Here is a 15,369-nt window from a genome sequence, read left to right on the forward strand (position 1 = left end):
GTCGGATCAGTCGGTCTGATTCAGTTCAAATAACATTACTTTTTACATAATATACCAGTGTACCATTTAAGTCCAAAAACGCTCGTCTTTTCAACCAAAATATAGTAGCGATTGATCTCTGAGTCTCAACGCTGTAAAATGTAATGGTTTACAATATGAATCATTTACAGTTCACAGTACACAACATACTTTTACTTTCAAGTGTAAACAGAAGATGGTGAAAACAAATGAAGTGGATTTGATATCATAACCTTGACCTTCCGCAATTCTATAATGATACGCAAATGATAAAAAAAAGGAAGTGCGAGGCAATTTAATGAAAAAGCTATACTATTATTACCCCCTCCCCCCTTCAGCTATTCCAGCCAGCACTAAAGTGAGATCGCCTATTGCTCTTTTGTAGAATTGCCTCTTCCATCAATGGTATGTCAACAGTTTCAGAGTGACAGCTTCCATAATCTACTGTCAATCACTTCATGTAATGATGCTCTCTGCTAAGTGAGGGCACCAACTTGAGCAGCCTGAAGCTATAATAAATAGATATGAAACCGTGTCAGAATAGCAGCTCCGAGGTTTGAGACCTATATGTAAATGTATATACACACACACATGTACAATGAGAGAGAGAAATAGAGAGATGCCTGCTATAAGTCGTAAACATTTAGGGTTTAGCAAAGAGATCTTGGAAAAATTACCAAGCAGCCATACTCCATATAGGCTCTTTTTAGTCTGACTTCTCAATTTCTCGGAGTCTTCGATCCCACTCTCGTGCTTCATAGTCTTGCTGAACCAAGTCTCTGTCAGTACTATACACAATGCGGTCTGGTCCTATGACTGTTTTTTGTGCCATATCTCGAGCACTCAATAGCTGGCATATATAAAGAATAAATAAAGATTATTCCACGGGAATAGGTTTACCTATGCTGATCGTATACAATGAAACTTGGAAATTCGACACAAAAATAAAATGTCATTATCATACAAGTATACATCGATAACTAAAATCAATATAATAGGAAAAATTATTTCAAACATACAAGGGCGAAACTATAATGGGCAATATCCCACATTGCATCACAGTGAACTCTCAGGGACCCCAATCCTATTTATCTTCTCATAACCAAGAAGGCAAGATCACATAGAGATGTGATTTAGCATGCAGAGATTGCATACTAGTGGTCCACAGGGATCTTTTAGTATAGGAAGATAAATCAGGAAAGAAATGCAAATAAATTAGAAATCACTGCACTGATCAACATTCGAATCTTAACAGCTATAAATTAATTCAAACTCACATATAATGTTAAACTGTTTTAGAAATGTGTAATTGCCTATTATGGAATAGAAGAGAGTAGTGGCATAAAGCTACTTAATGGAAAATTATAAACACCACCTTGATGAAGAAATCAAAATGCAGGTGTAAGAAGGATACCTTCCGCCTTAGTGAAAGATCAGGCAATTCAAGTGCTTGAGCAAACCGTTTTCTTATTTGGTTTCTCTTCTCTATATCAGCATTCCTTTTACGAATGAAGAACCAACGAACCAAAGGAATTGCAAAGAAAGAACCAGCATAGATCTGCAAAAAAATTGTTTTATAGAAATCTTGAAAAAGCAAAGCAGAAGCAAATTTCATTCTAGAAATGGAAAGAAACTAGAGTTTCTGAATCTTCTATAGTTTTAATGTATGAGTAATACTGTATCCAGTTTCACGATACCTCATCTCCTCAAAAGCAAGGGAGAAGAAATGAAAAGTACATCCAATGTCACAGACCAGAGAAGCAAAAAAGAGCAATTCTGAACTTCTATTTACTTCAACATGCTGTATCTAGTACTGAGTAGCAACAGACAACTCTTCAACCTACATATCTGACATTGCTAATCCATAATAATAAACAAGCATGCTTATATATTGGACAGGCATCAGGGCCTCAGAACATGAAACTTTATCTAAAGGCAGAAAGCAAAATGCATGCATGGACATAAATATAGTGAAGAGATATCTTAACGTTATAGAGATTCGGGGTGTTTGTTATCATGTAAGAATAAATAAATTGTAGTGACAGAGGTGATAGAGATTCAAACTGAGATACTAAGAGAATATGACATGGACACAGAGAGGGAGTAAACTTTTTATGCATCATATTGCATATTTCATCCAAGAACAAAATGTAAACGCATAATGACCTCCTACTTTTCCCTACAGTTAAGTTTTTCTGTTCCATAAAACAATCTTATAGAAAAAGATAAGCAACAAATCGTACCTGAAGTAGAGGGAAAATGTCCATGACAAAATTAATAAATCCACTCAGTCTAATCGCAGCATCTCTTCAAACAAAAGTAAAAGCAGCACCATTAGAGATTCAGAACATAAGAAGCACAGATTGAAAGAAACACTGAAAGAGGACTGTACTTTAACATTGTTCCAAGAATTATGACTCCAAAGAGGTTAATGGCACCCAAACCAATGACCATTGCTCTCTCTGATGAGCTTGTTTTACTGCATAACAAATGCTTATCAATACAGAAAAACTCCATAACAGAACAAACCCTGTCAACTAAATGCACTACGTAAAAAACACACAAAAACACACATATAGGGAAAGGAGAGGAAGAACCTAAATTGCCACTTCTTCTCCTTAAAAAATTTCTCAATTCCCCCAACCCAATCACTCCATCTTCTTCCTACATATTCCTTCCTTCCACTCCTCTGAGAAGAAGCTGTCCGCTGCAGAGACTGAAATCTATACAGAATATTTCCCTACACAGATAGTTTTGTAGTTCATAAGGGCATAAAGGCAGGAACTCTTTTTCCAGAAATGTAACATGTGAATGACATAATTCTTGGTCCCAGAGACATCTCAAACAATGCTACCTTATCTCAAAATCATAAATTTCAAATCTTTACACTTTGAAGTAACAATAAAAGGAATTTATCATTGTACAGACACATATATGTCCTTGGTCTCACAGACATGGACCAAACATTGGTACCTTATGTCAAAATGATAAAATTCAAATATTTACATTTTACAGCAACAATAAATGCAATTTGCCATAGAACACACAAGCGAATCTGTCTTTGTCTCAGAGACAGATCGAACCCTGGTACCTTATGTCAAAAATCATGAAATTCAAATATTTACATTTTAAAGTAACAATAAATGCAATTAGTCATAGTACACAGACACACACGTCTTGGTCTAACAGAGAGATCAGATATTGGCTCCTTTGAAAATAAAAAATTTCAAATATTTACATCTTAAATTGACAATAAATGGAATTTGTCATGGTTCATGGACATGTGTGCATTATATGTAATGCATATAAATTGTTTCTACATACCTCTTCATCTATTTCTGGCTGGCCATCAAACCGCAGAAGAACAGGTAACACATACGACTCATCACTCTAGAATTGAGCAGAAAAAAAAAAGTCAAATAACTAACAAGGAAACAAATACAAACACCTTGGAGCCTTTGATGCAGGCAAGGACTAATTAGTAAATAATTAATTGACAAATAATTTGAAATAAGAACAGCCCCAACTTCAAACAGTTTTCAACAAAGAGAATTTGGAATATTAGTTTTGAGCATTTTGTTAAGGGAGAAACCAGAGTAATACTGATTGTGAAGCTTTTTACACAGAACTTTTTTGAAACACTTATTAGGCAATATTATATATTTAGTTTTTAATATTTTATGACTTCTAAAAGTAATGTAATAAATAATTAAAATATTTTATAAGAGAGTTGTTAATTATGATTAATTATTTAAGGGAAACTTGTGCAAAATAGAGAAATTTCACAACCATAATGAACCGTTATCTATGCTATTACGTAAGTAGCATCTACAACTGCAATAAACGTTAGTGAACCCTACCACATTTGAATCCCTGCTTATCACTTCTGGATTACTTGACCATGAACTACTTATAATATCAAAGCAAGCAAGTAACCATCAAATATATGATTATGTGCCAAACACTATTTGATTAAATGATCTATGACGTACAAATGCAGAAATAAGGTTGACAGACAGTGTGCAGGGACTACAATGCAAATAAAGAAATAATCGAGTCGATAGTAATAAAATTTTTGTTTAGGTGATGCAATGACAGAACAGGAATAGTTGCATATGGTCAAAGTGTGAATAAAACAAATGTGATCATGAGAGAAAATATTTCAAATTCAAGTCAAAAGAACACTAACTAGAATTCAGAGCAACTTGTAAGAAAAAATTTACATGCTAATTACAAGCTAGACTAAGATTAGCTTTTAATTTATAATCATACCAATGCTCCCTTTGTGGTAGGTAAATCAAGATATGGAGCAAGTTCTTCAGCTGTGACAACACCTCCATTAGAAGTTATGTATTGTCCAATCTGCAAATTTTGGGTGGAAAATGGTAAAAGTTAGTAGGGGTAATAGAACACTTAATAATCAGAATAACTACTATCAGAAAGCTGAAATAATATGTTTCGAGCATTGACCAAAGAAGTTAGTGCTGAAGTATTACCAACTTCCACCTTTCTTCTTCAATTCCTTGATTTGGATCACCATCCCCGAAAACAAAAGAGAAAACCTAAGAAGATGTCACAAATGAACTAATTTTCTCTGAATGTAAAACAACTGAGCAAAATCATACATGATCCATTTGTTTATATTCACATCTTACAGATTCAATAAAGTTCATCCTCTCATCATCATCAGTTCGTAGCCGTCGCCTCCTATAATAATATGGATCCCAGTACCTTAAAAAAAAAATTAAAACAGAGGAGGAGGTTATGTAAGAGTTTGAACTTATGAAAGGAATACAGATTACAGAGACAATATGTTTTAACATTAGATTATAGCATAAAATAAGGTAAATTGATGGCCCAATCTCATTTATCCAATGAAATAAAATTAATGTGAAACTATCAGATGTACCCAAACGTGGATGACAAAACTTTTACCACAATACAAACTGATTTGTCAATTCTAGAGCAATTAAGCAAACAAAGTTACTTTAAAACCTAACCTATCTACTTAATGTTGTCTATAAGCATCCCCTAATTGGCCTGATCAGTGAGAATTCTCAACCGTGATTAACAGCCTATTACAGTCTAAAACTGCTAGAGTTCTTCATAATATAAAAAGTATTACCAAAACAAGTCAGTTGGACTCAAGTAGAAGGTGAACCCTGTGTCATATGATCTGCCTCCTCGTCTTCCACGATTGTCTTCATCGCTGCCATCAGATCACATAGTCAGCATCTTGCTTTCAATAACCACTGGTGTAGAATTATGTAGTTATATAATAATTCCTAAGTGTCAAGGTTAGTAGGTACCTTCTACTTGTAATTAGGGCAATAATTGTTGTATAAACAAGAACAATTGAAGCTATAAGTGCTGTCCCGAAAGAAACTCTAATTAAATATTCAAGTGCAGCCTGCCAAAAAAGTAAAAGACTAAATTATTGGCCATAATGTTTGACATCCAGGATTTTTCTCCTTAGCCTCGACAAAAATGAAAAGAAAAATAAGTTATGAAAGTTCACCTTTGCTTTATCAACCCAAGGTTCAAATTTTATCCTAAATGACTTGGCAGCAAGTTTTGAACGATAATCTTTTGGAAAGACATAAAGGACATCACCTTCATCTGAAACCTGTTAAAACCATCTTGACAAAAAAGTGGAACTCACAAATCAAGAACTTCAAAGATCCCAGAAATAGATATTATAATACTAGAACAAGTCCCAAGAAGCAACATGATAATCCCCATACAAAAATCAGAAAAGGCTTTCCTACAGAGTAAGTCAATAACACAGGCAGGCTCTAGATTACTTCAGCTAGTTATCCAAAAACATACAACTAAAAAAGATAGCTTAGCTTCTAGAAATTAACTTTTGTAGGTCCAACTAAACCATGTATTTTCGTTTGTATGTTCAAACCGCTCTATCGAAACTCCTTTAAGTCCAATAACCAACAGTGAGCAGCATTTTAGTACAGCAGATACATCAACGGAGTTACACTGTTCGAGATCACTTCCAGACCATATCTACATCTATTTTAGCTTCAACCATACACCAAATCTCTTTTTTTTTTTTTTTTTTTTGGGGGGGGGTGAACAAGTAGAGAAAAACCGATATGAAGTTGCGCATTTCACAATCTACTTTGGCATTTCGTTTCAAATAGTAATTCCACTCAACGAGAACCCTAACACAGATCAAATTTATGGAAGTTATAAAAATTCAAAGTACCTCCAAGAAACCGTTAGTATCGGAAGCAAGTGCTTGAAGAGCCTTTTGAGCTTGATTCAAGTTAAGCCCAGCTTTACTCGAAACATCTCCAACAGTAACCCTCCCGCCAAACGAGTCAACGGCCTCCATTGCTCGTTTTCTGACGTCAGAGGGTAACTTATCAGTCTCGACCGTACCTCCAGGCCTAATCGCGTCGCTTCCAACATCAAGACTTGCCTTAATGACGGGAAATGAAACCCTAGGTCTCAAAAAGTTCCCGGATTTTCTCGAGAACGTAGAAGAAGAAGTTAGTGGTTGGATTCCCGGAAAATTGAGAGAAACTTGGGGTTTTGAAGTTAGGAGACGAAACTTAGGTGATAGAGTAAGGCAAGTAGAGATTGAGGCCATCTTACGCAATTCCAAATATTATTAATTTTTGAAAAAAGAAGAAATTACTAGTTTCTTTTAGCTTCGGCAATGGAAGAGAATTTAGTTGTCTAGAGGAAAAGTGGTAAACTTGGCGGAGAAGAAGAGAGAGAAAAAGCGGGAGGATTATGTTTCTGGATTTACCTTTTTGCCCTTCTCGATATTTTTAGATTGACCATTATCTCCTTTAAGTTCGGCTTTTCATTTTAGCATGTTCTTTTGCTCGCTATTTATTTGGAGATTATTTTGAGTGAAATTAAAAAAAATTAATGGTTGTAGTGAGTTTAATTATTTGGGTTAAATATAAAATTAATATTAAAATCTGTTTGTTTAGTTTAAATTAATACTTATGGCTTTTTTGTTTTAGATTAGTATTTAAATTTTTTTGTCCACTAGTTAAGTATTTGAGACTAAGGTTGTTAGTTTTTTTTGAGGTGACAACGTTGCCTACTCATGCGTCGCCACGTAACATGTGTTCTTTAGCCTCTTTTACTTTTTATTTTCTTTCTCATTTTCCTTCTTTTTTTTCTTTTTTTTTCCTACAAACTGTCATACTTTTACACTGTTAGCCACCATCTAGCCTCCTCCAATGAGCTCTCTAACCAACGACGACCATCGTCCGACTTTCTTTCTTTTAACCTAGAGCTGAAGTAGAAGAAACAATTTTAAACGAAAAATACAACCTAAAACCTTGCAACGCTCTCTAATCTAATTTCTGCATGAGGTCGTCTCCATCTCAATGTGAGCTTTCCCATTCATTTTGACTTTTAGAAAATTTATACACTCTGTTAGTTTCAATTCTTCCATAAATGTCTTTATAAATGAATAGTTTGGAAAGCTTTAAGCATAAATTGAAAATCCTTTGTTTGATTTCTCCCGCTTTATTAATTTACCAGTAAAAGTATTGATATTTAGCCCAAAAATTGGAAAAAGGTTCAAATATTTGAAATACGAATTTGTCAATTCATTATAGGAAAAACTTTTAATCCCTTGATAAGGATTTATGCACTCTCGTTTAACCTTGTTTATGTTATCACAATATCCAGAAATTTTGTAAAAGAATTGATGAATAGGAGGTTTTATAAATTCAAACATGTAGACAAAGATAATGTGTTGGATTCATCTTCATCGTCTTGAGCAATCTGGTAACCTCCAGCATCTTAGAAAACTCTTGAGCAATCTCTGAGCATTTTGAGAAATGGCCATAAATCTCATTCAAAACCAGCATCAAATTCACACTAGAAACAACCTTCACACAATGCTCCTGAAATCTATTAGAGCCGTTTTCAAATGCTCGATTTGCACATGTTATTTTAGGGTTTTTTGTGTTTTTACTTTCGTGGTCTCTTTCTATAGAGATTCGCAACTACTACAATTTAGGATTTCATTGCAGTTTTCTATGAAAGACTGTTTGGATCTGGAGGAAATTTTTCTTTTTGTATTTTAAATTATTTAATGGACTTTTAGTGTAAAGTGGTGTCTTTGCATTTAGATCTTGTTGTACTTTACTTGGGTTTGGAACTGGTCAATAAGCCATCTTCGTTGTTGCTGGGAATGAAGTGGTAGGTGTTTGGATAGGAGGAAAGTGAAAGAAAACGATAATGAAGTGGTGGGTAAAAAAAAGAAAAAGAAAAATAAGAAAATAAAAGGAGGGAAAAAAAATTAAAAAAAGGCCAACTAGAATGCCACGTGGTGGCGTGCGATTGGCCAGCGTGCCACATCAGGAAAAAAATTAACACCGTTAGTTTCAGGTACCAAACTATTGGACAAAAAAAAGTTCAAATACCAATCTAGAATAAATAAAAAAACCATAGGTACCAATCTAGGAGAAGTGAACAAGTCTGGACACTAATTTATATTTAAACCTAATTATTATAGTAAAGATATTATAATAATAAAATATATGTTTGGATTTAAAGATAATATTAGGAATAAGATTAAAACAGAAAATCATTATTAAGGATATTTAAATCAAAATGTTTATATATATAAAATAATAATTAGTAAAAAATTAAGGTTAAATGTAAATTTTTAACTCAAATATCAAAATTATATTCATATTAATATAACAAAATATGAAAAATTATTTGACATATTGTTAGTGAAGCTTTTAAACCCCACAAATGAATTTAGGGTTTAATAAATGTATTATAAAGTGAAGTAAAAATAAAATAAAATTATATAAATAATTGTGATATTTGTCTCACCTCCAATCTATTTGTGAAGTCTAAAAATTTCATAATTTATAAGTTATATTTATATTAAAGAAACAATTAACAAAACAAAAAAAATTTAAAATGGAGGTGGAGAATATAATATATTTTATACACCTCAATAAAATTATACTATGATATTTATATATTTTAATAATAGTTAAAATTTTAAACTTTTATTTGCACGCGATGTTATTTACGATAAACTATTCCATTAATCACTCTAAAATAGAATTGTTTTAATTTGATCACTCTAATTTTTCGGTCAATTTAGTCATTATCTCACTAATGGGAAGTGACTAGACTTATCGTGTATTATTTTTCATGTATCTTTCACATAATTAAGGTATTATAAATAAAATATTAATGATTTATTAATGTTATTTAAGCAATTTTAACCCTATAGAAATTTCTTCATGTCATCTATTCATTGTCAATTTTAAGGTTTCTTATTTTTCTTTATCTTGTTTCTACTATATTAGGAGTTTCTTATTTTTCATCCCCATAAATGAACTGATGAAATTAAACTCATCAAAAGTGTCTTCGAACTATCTTCAACAGCTTCTTTGTGTTCAACAAATATCTAAAATTGAAATTTACCTATCAAATTTAAAAAAGAAAAAAAAGGGAATTAAAAAATAAAAATCGTCCTATCTTTATCCCCTAACTTTTATTTTGAAGGACAGAGATAGAATTAACTAAAAAATTAAAATCAATAAATGAGAATCAAATTATAAAAAATAATTTATTTCTGCTTTTGTTTGTATGATAATTCAATCATAAATTAAAAAAAAAGAATTAAGATGTTTAAAATGTAAATGGAGTATCACTAATTTCTGCAAAATTTGCTCATAGTTTTTTAAACTAACCTTATCAAAATTGCAATAGAGGACGCTATTGTAAGTTTAGAACTTACTCTGTCTTTCCATTTAGTTGTAGAATGGGGGAAACTGTTGAGCTTCAAATTAGCTTTGTTTTTCAAATTTTGTTGCATTTGCAGTTCTTATGATACCAATTTGAAGATTAATGGTTTTTAAGAAACTCCTAATTTGGTAGAAATGGGATGAAGAAGAAGAACAAACCCTAAATTTGGCAATGTAGAGATGAAGGTGTAGAAAGTTTTGTGGGTTTAAAACCTTTATGGTGCTTTAATAAATCATTATTATTTTTAATTACAATACCTTAAATATGTGAAAAATATGTGAAAAACTAATACACATGTGGCAAGTCTAACCAGCTTCCTGTTAGTGAGATAACGGTTAAGTGACCATTTTGAGAAATTTTTATAGCAGTAGTGACTAAATTAATAAAAAAAATTTTAAGTGACTAAAATAGAAATGACACCATTTTAGAGTGACTAACGAGGTAGTTTACCCTTTTACTTATTTGTTTGAAAGAAAATCGAATTGCAGGGAGGTTTACAATTCAAAGCAAAAAGTGTAGAAACTAATTATTTATTTATTTTTTTGGTTCAATATTATTGTTGAAAGGAAACAAACATTTACCCCATTTCCCTCTATTCTCTTTAGAGACTTTTTTTCTCCCTCAATTTTTGTTACCTTGGATTTACCATGAGCGGCTACCTAGTGGTAGTCGACGTTGCTTACATTTTCAACCACTATAGTTCATCTATTTTCCTTTTGTCTTTCATTTTGGAAAAATAACTCAAGTCATCGTCCTTTCTTTTTTTTATCAATTTTCCTTTTTCAGTGAAAGGTGGTGTCTTGCTTACCCAGGGGTTCTTCCTCTTTTCCCATCGCTAGACCATTTCTAGTTTCCTCAGCAATTGCTTTGAACCTTTTGAGAAGGTCATTGTAACATCCTTTACCCGAGCTCGCAACTAAACCCGAGTAAAGAATGCCACATTTTTTAGCCAATCACTTCACCAAAGTTTAAACTATTCATTCACGTTCCACTCATCATTCTAGACTATTTAAATTTATTTAAATGTTCTTGTACCATTTTTAAACTTCTTTAAGACCTAGTTTCGAATGGAGATTGTTCAAGGTCTTTTTTTTTTAAAGTAAAACGATATAATTTTCACTCACAAGTCTGTATGTCTCAAGACAAGAATTTATATGTCTCGAGACATTACTCTAGTATTGTAGCTATTTTGGTTCAAATTTTGCTTGTCTCAAGACAAAAATGAATTAGTCTTGATGCATGGTCCTGAAATTGTAGTATTTTAATTTGAAGTTGACATGTATCGACTTTTTGGCTTTTAGGTCTCAAGACTTGGAACAGTGGACTCATTAATCAAGTTACAAACATTTCTGAAACAATATTTAAACATCATTTTCATTTCCATACATTCTTATGCACCTTCCAAGCTTAAAATTACACTAAAAGTCAATTTAATCTTCACAAGTTCATTTGAACTTCTCTTACATATTAGCAATTCTATCTCTTATATTAACTTCTTAGCATTACATCTGTTTTTATTATTTTCCCTCCTCCTCCTTTCCATTCCACATCCTATATGTACATATATACATATATATATATATATGAGAATCTTTGACTTTTAGTATAGTATGCCTATATATAATATTAATTATTTTTCACTAATTGTACGTATACTTTTAATAGGGTTGTCTACTTGAGTAGTTGTTACTAAATTATTTATATCTTAGCCTCTGAATTTAGAATTAAAATCGCTTCTTGTTTTTGAAACTAGACTTAATGAACTTTTTATCAAAAGAATTTAATTTTTAATAAAGTAATTTAATACAATATTTTCTTCAAATTATCCCGTATTTTGCTACTAGGCAAATTTGACTTAATTCCACTAAAATACATTTATTTTTTAGTAAAGATTTCTTATAAGGTTGTTGTTTATTTATCTTGAAAATAAACTCATTAAGATTTTCATAAATATGAAATTCATCTCTTAGTTAATTTTTATAATTTTTAATGATTTTTCAAAGTCAAAATTGGAGAAACTTAAATCATTCTAATCTTGTCTCACTAAAATTAATATATCTTATAATCTACAATTCCATTACTTACATCATTTATTCTATACAAAATTAGACTTGATAGACTTTAATTTCATATTCTGCTCAACCACTAACTCAATTTATACAATGTTAGGTGAATTTTGAAAGTTAAGTTATTACTACTATCGAAAAACTATTTTAATGAAAATATTTGCTTTTCCATGGTCCTTTGCACTAACTTTCTTTTAAACATACATAACCACTATACTTTTGATTACTATTCAATTTAGTCATTTATATTTATATTTTGACAACATATTAATTTCTTTACCTTAAAGCTTCTCATAAAACAAATCATATTTCTCTCTTTCACTAGAAAACTTGGTGTTTCTACATATCATACTTCATCAAATACTTTTTATCTCTACTATTTCCAATTAAAATACAAATGTCATACATTTCATTCATAACATATTTAACCCAACTCATTGAAATACAAGAAAAGTTAATGTGAAAACTTACCTCTTTTTATGATATTTTCTTCTCTTTTTCTTCACTTTCATTTCTTTCTCAACTTCATCACTATCCTTCTATTTTCTTCTAGTCTTCTTCTTTTCCATTTACTAATTTCTTGCTTTTAGATTGTTGAATATACTCTTTAAGATCTGTGCTACAATTTTCCTTCTTGGAGGACATGGAAATTCTCATTATTTTAGGAGAAAAATGGTTAAAATAATAGAAAAGGACTAATTGAATAGAAACTAATTTTTTTCTCCTTTCTTTTTTTTTTCTTTACTCACTCTCTTTTTTTTTCCTTAGCTTTCCTTGTCTTCCCTCCTGGCTGAAAACATGTATATATTCTCTACATTCTTCTTTCATTTTTTTATTTTTTAATTTTTAAGTACCAATCATTTTATAACACATTTCCCACCTATAATCATCATCTTTTCCTTTTTTTTCCTTTCCTTTTATTTTATTGTTTTATTTTTTTGCTACCTCATGTTGTTGTCATTAAACTCCAAATGGGTAGAAAATTTTACACCTTTTCTTTTTATTCAATTTCATCATTATTTCACCAACTAATCCAATTCCACCATATTTCCAAGTTTAATTTCCATAAATTTCCGTTAAAATTTACACCTCACAAGCTATGGGATTTGAATGTCACCAGTCTCCAAATATGAATTAAAAATATAAATTTTATATGTAATGACTTGACTTTCAGTAATGTTAAAAAATACGGTTTCGGAACCCCATTTACGTAAACTGAGTTTGTAAACATTAAATAAGAATATTTTGGAGTTATTAAATAAATGAACTGAAATTTGATTAAGTAATTTAGTCAAAAAACTGTTAATTAAGGCCAAAGGACTAAATTGTAAAAGTTTAATCGTTATAAATTTTTAATTAGGAAAAGGCTTGAGAACTTAAATGGTAATTATCCAAAGGACCAAAATGGATATTTAACTAATTATAAGTAGATGATAGTGGAGTGTGATGATTAAATACATTTAAACTAAGTTAATAATCAATAATGGATTAATTAAAGAATTAGTTGTAATTAATAAATGTTAATTAACCATAAACATTAGTATAATATTAAGTTAGTGGTAGATGATAACATCATCTTCCTCCTTGGTCCATACTATCCATTTGAGAAAGAAAAACAGAAAGGAAAACACCATAGTTGAAGACTAAAGATTCAGCCAAGCTAAAATCCCAAGGTAACCAAGCCATTTTTCATGTAATTTTTATAGATTTATGATTATGGGAGCTTGATTTAGCTAGTCCATGTATCAATTTGTTCAATTGTTAAAGTTCTTATAAGTTTCCATTTGTGAGAATCGGATGAAATAGGTGTGAAATTGATATAAATTAAGCTTAGTTTATGGAAAGGATTAAATTGTAAAGCTTAATTGTTTGTTTCGTACATTAGGGGCTAAATTGAATAAAATGAAAAACTATTATGAAATTTTGATAGAAATAGAAAGTAAAAGCTCTAGATTGAAAGTTATGTTTGTCTCGAGTTTAGGGACTAAATTGAATAAATTAAAAAATATGTTTAACTTTGTATTGGAATGTGATTTGGATGGAATTTGATATTGTGTTATTTTTGAATCATTATAAATAGCTAAGACAATGTTGGTCCGTCGAGAGGGAAAGGAAAAGCAAGAGTCGATGACGAGTGGCACGAGCTTTCAGTTTGTATTTCTATAATTTAGGATCAATTTGAATTGTTGCATATTTGTGATATTTTGCACAATATAATATTGAGGTGAGGTGAGTTGATAATGATTATTTGAATGAAATTTCCATGTTTGAGATTGAATATCGAGGTAGTGGACTAATTAAATAAAATAGATAATTGTATGAATTAATGCATATATAATATTTGGTGTGGAATTAAGTTGAAATATGCTATGTTATATGATGAATTGATGATGAATTGAGAATAATGTAATGTGAATTAAATTATATGTTGAAATTGGAAAATTGATTACCCTATTAACTATTCAGTTAGAGTCGGATATAGTTGGCATATAATAGGATAGATTTAATATGAGTTACTTCAACTATATGTCGATGAGTGTTCGACGCATTTTCCTTCAGATGTTCTGATGATTACTGGGCACAACCTTTATTTTGGTTATGTCGATAAGCGTTGTATGCAATCTATTTACTTCAGACATTTGTGTTGGTTGGGATCTGTGTATACGTTGGAGTCCGAGTCATGTTAATGGGGAATATAAATTGTGAATTGGTTAAATGATACTCGAAATGATTCCATGTTATGAAATTGTACTACATGTACATATATACAATATATGATTATAAATAGCATGTGAAAGACCATGCAAACTGGTTAAATGAGCCTGAGGCTGATTTGGAAAGTTAGCAAATGAATTGATTTGATTCAGGATATGTTATATTGTAAGGAAATATAAACACTAATGACATTGGTATGATATGTCCATATAGTTTCTTAATTAACGTAATGTATCCATTTGACGTAGTTGGTACACTTTATGGCATATATATATGTTGATATGTGGTTGAGGATTAGCATGAATTGTATATGAATTTATTGATATTAGAATTTTTGATTGAATGTATGCAATTGATTAAATTCGTATTATATTGACTTGAATCATGGAAATAACACTGAGAAATCACTCAGTGTATGTTTGTTTTTCCTTACGCATGTTTAGGTTCATCTCGAGGTCTCAAGAAGTGATGTTAACATCTAAGAGGCAATACCTAACTCAACAATGTTTGTATAGTCTCTTTTTATTCGTTATATAGCATGTACCTAGGTCGAGTCGATTTTTGCATATTATATGATTATGTCATATTGTAACTTAGATTAGTGAATTAGAAAAGGCTATTATATGATTATGTCTTATTGTAACTTAGATTAGTGAATTAGAAAAGGTCAAATGGTTGGATTGTGTGGATGAATTTGACAATTAAATACTTTATATGATAATATGAACTATTGTGATCATACTCAAATGTATATGTCCATTTGATAATTTTTTGAAGTTGCATAAGTGTCAAACATGGTATGTATAAA

General features: G+C 30.9%; 1 protein-coding gene and 1 long non-coding RNA gene across 2 annotated transcripts; one reads left to right on the forward strand and one right to left on the reverse strand.

Annotated features, from left to right (window-relative positions):
- Positions 1-65: 65 nt before the first annotated feature.
- On the reverse strand, positions 66-6,786 carry LOC108461010 (uncharacterized protein At5g03900, chloroplastic). Its single transcript, XM_017760761.2, has 14 exons — positions 6,239-6,786; positions 5,537-5,644; positions 5,328-5,428; positions 5,144-5,227; positions 4,674-4,749; positions 4,515-4,580; positions 4,291-4,380; positions 3,343-3,408; positions 2,616-2,758; positions 2,411-2,497; positions 2,262-2,325; positions 1,433-1,576; positions 696-868; positions 66-527 (listed from the first exon to the last, which is right to left on the reverse strand). Exons 1-13 carry the CDS (start codon positions 6,623-6,625, stop codon positions 725-727), a joined length of 1,560 nt encoding a protein of 519 aa, XP_017616250.1. The 5' UTR covers positions 6,626-6,786; the 3' UTR covers positions 66-527; positions 696-724.
- Positions 6,787-13,395: 6,609 nt separating this feature from the next.
- Positions 13,396-14,209, forward strand: LOC128291890 (uncharacterized). Its single transcript, XR_008281867.1, has 2 exons — positions 13,396-13,519; positions 13,927-14,209. It is a non-coding gene; the product is annotated as an uncharacterized LOC128291890 (long non-coding RNA).
- Positions 14,210-15,369: the final 1,160 nt, after the last annotated feature.

This window comes from Gossypium arboreum, chromosome 4, assembly GCF_025698485.1.
Source record: "Gossypium arboreum isolate Shixiya-1 chromosome 4, ASM2569848v2, whole genome shotgun sequence".
Lineage (NCBI taxonomy): Eukaryota > Viridiplantae > Streptophyta > Magnoliopsida > Malvales > Malvaceae > Gossypium > Gossypium arboreum.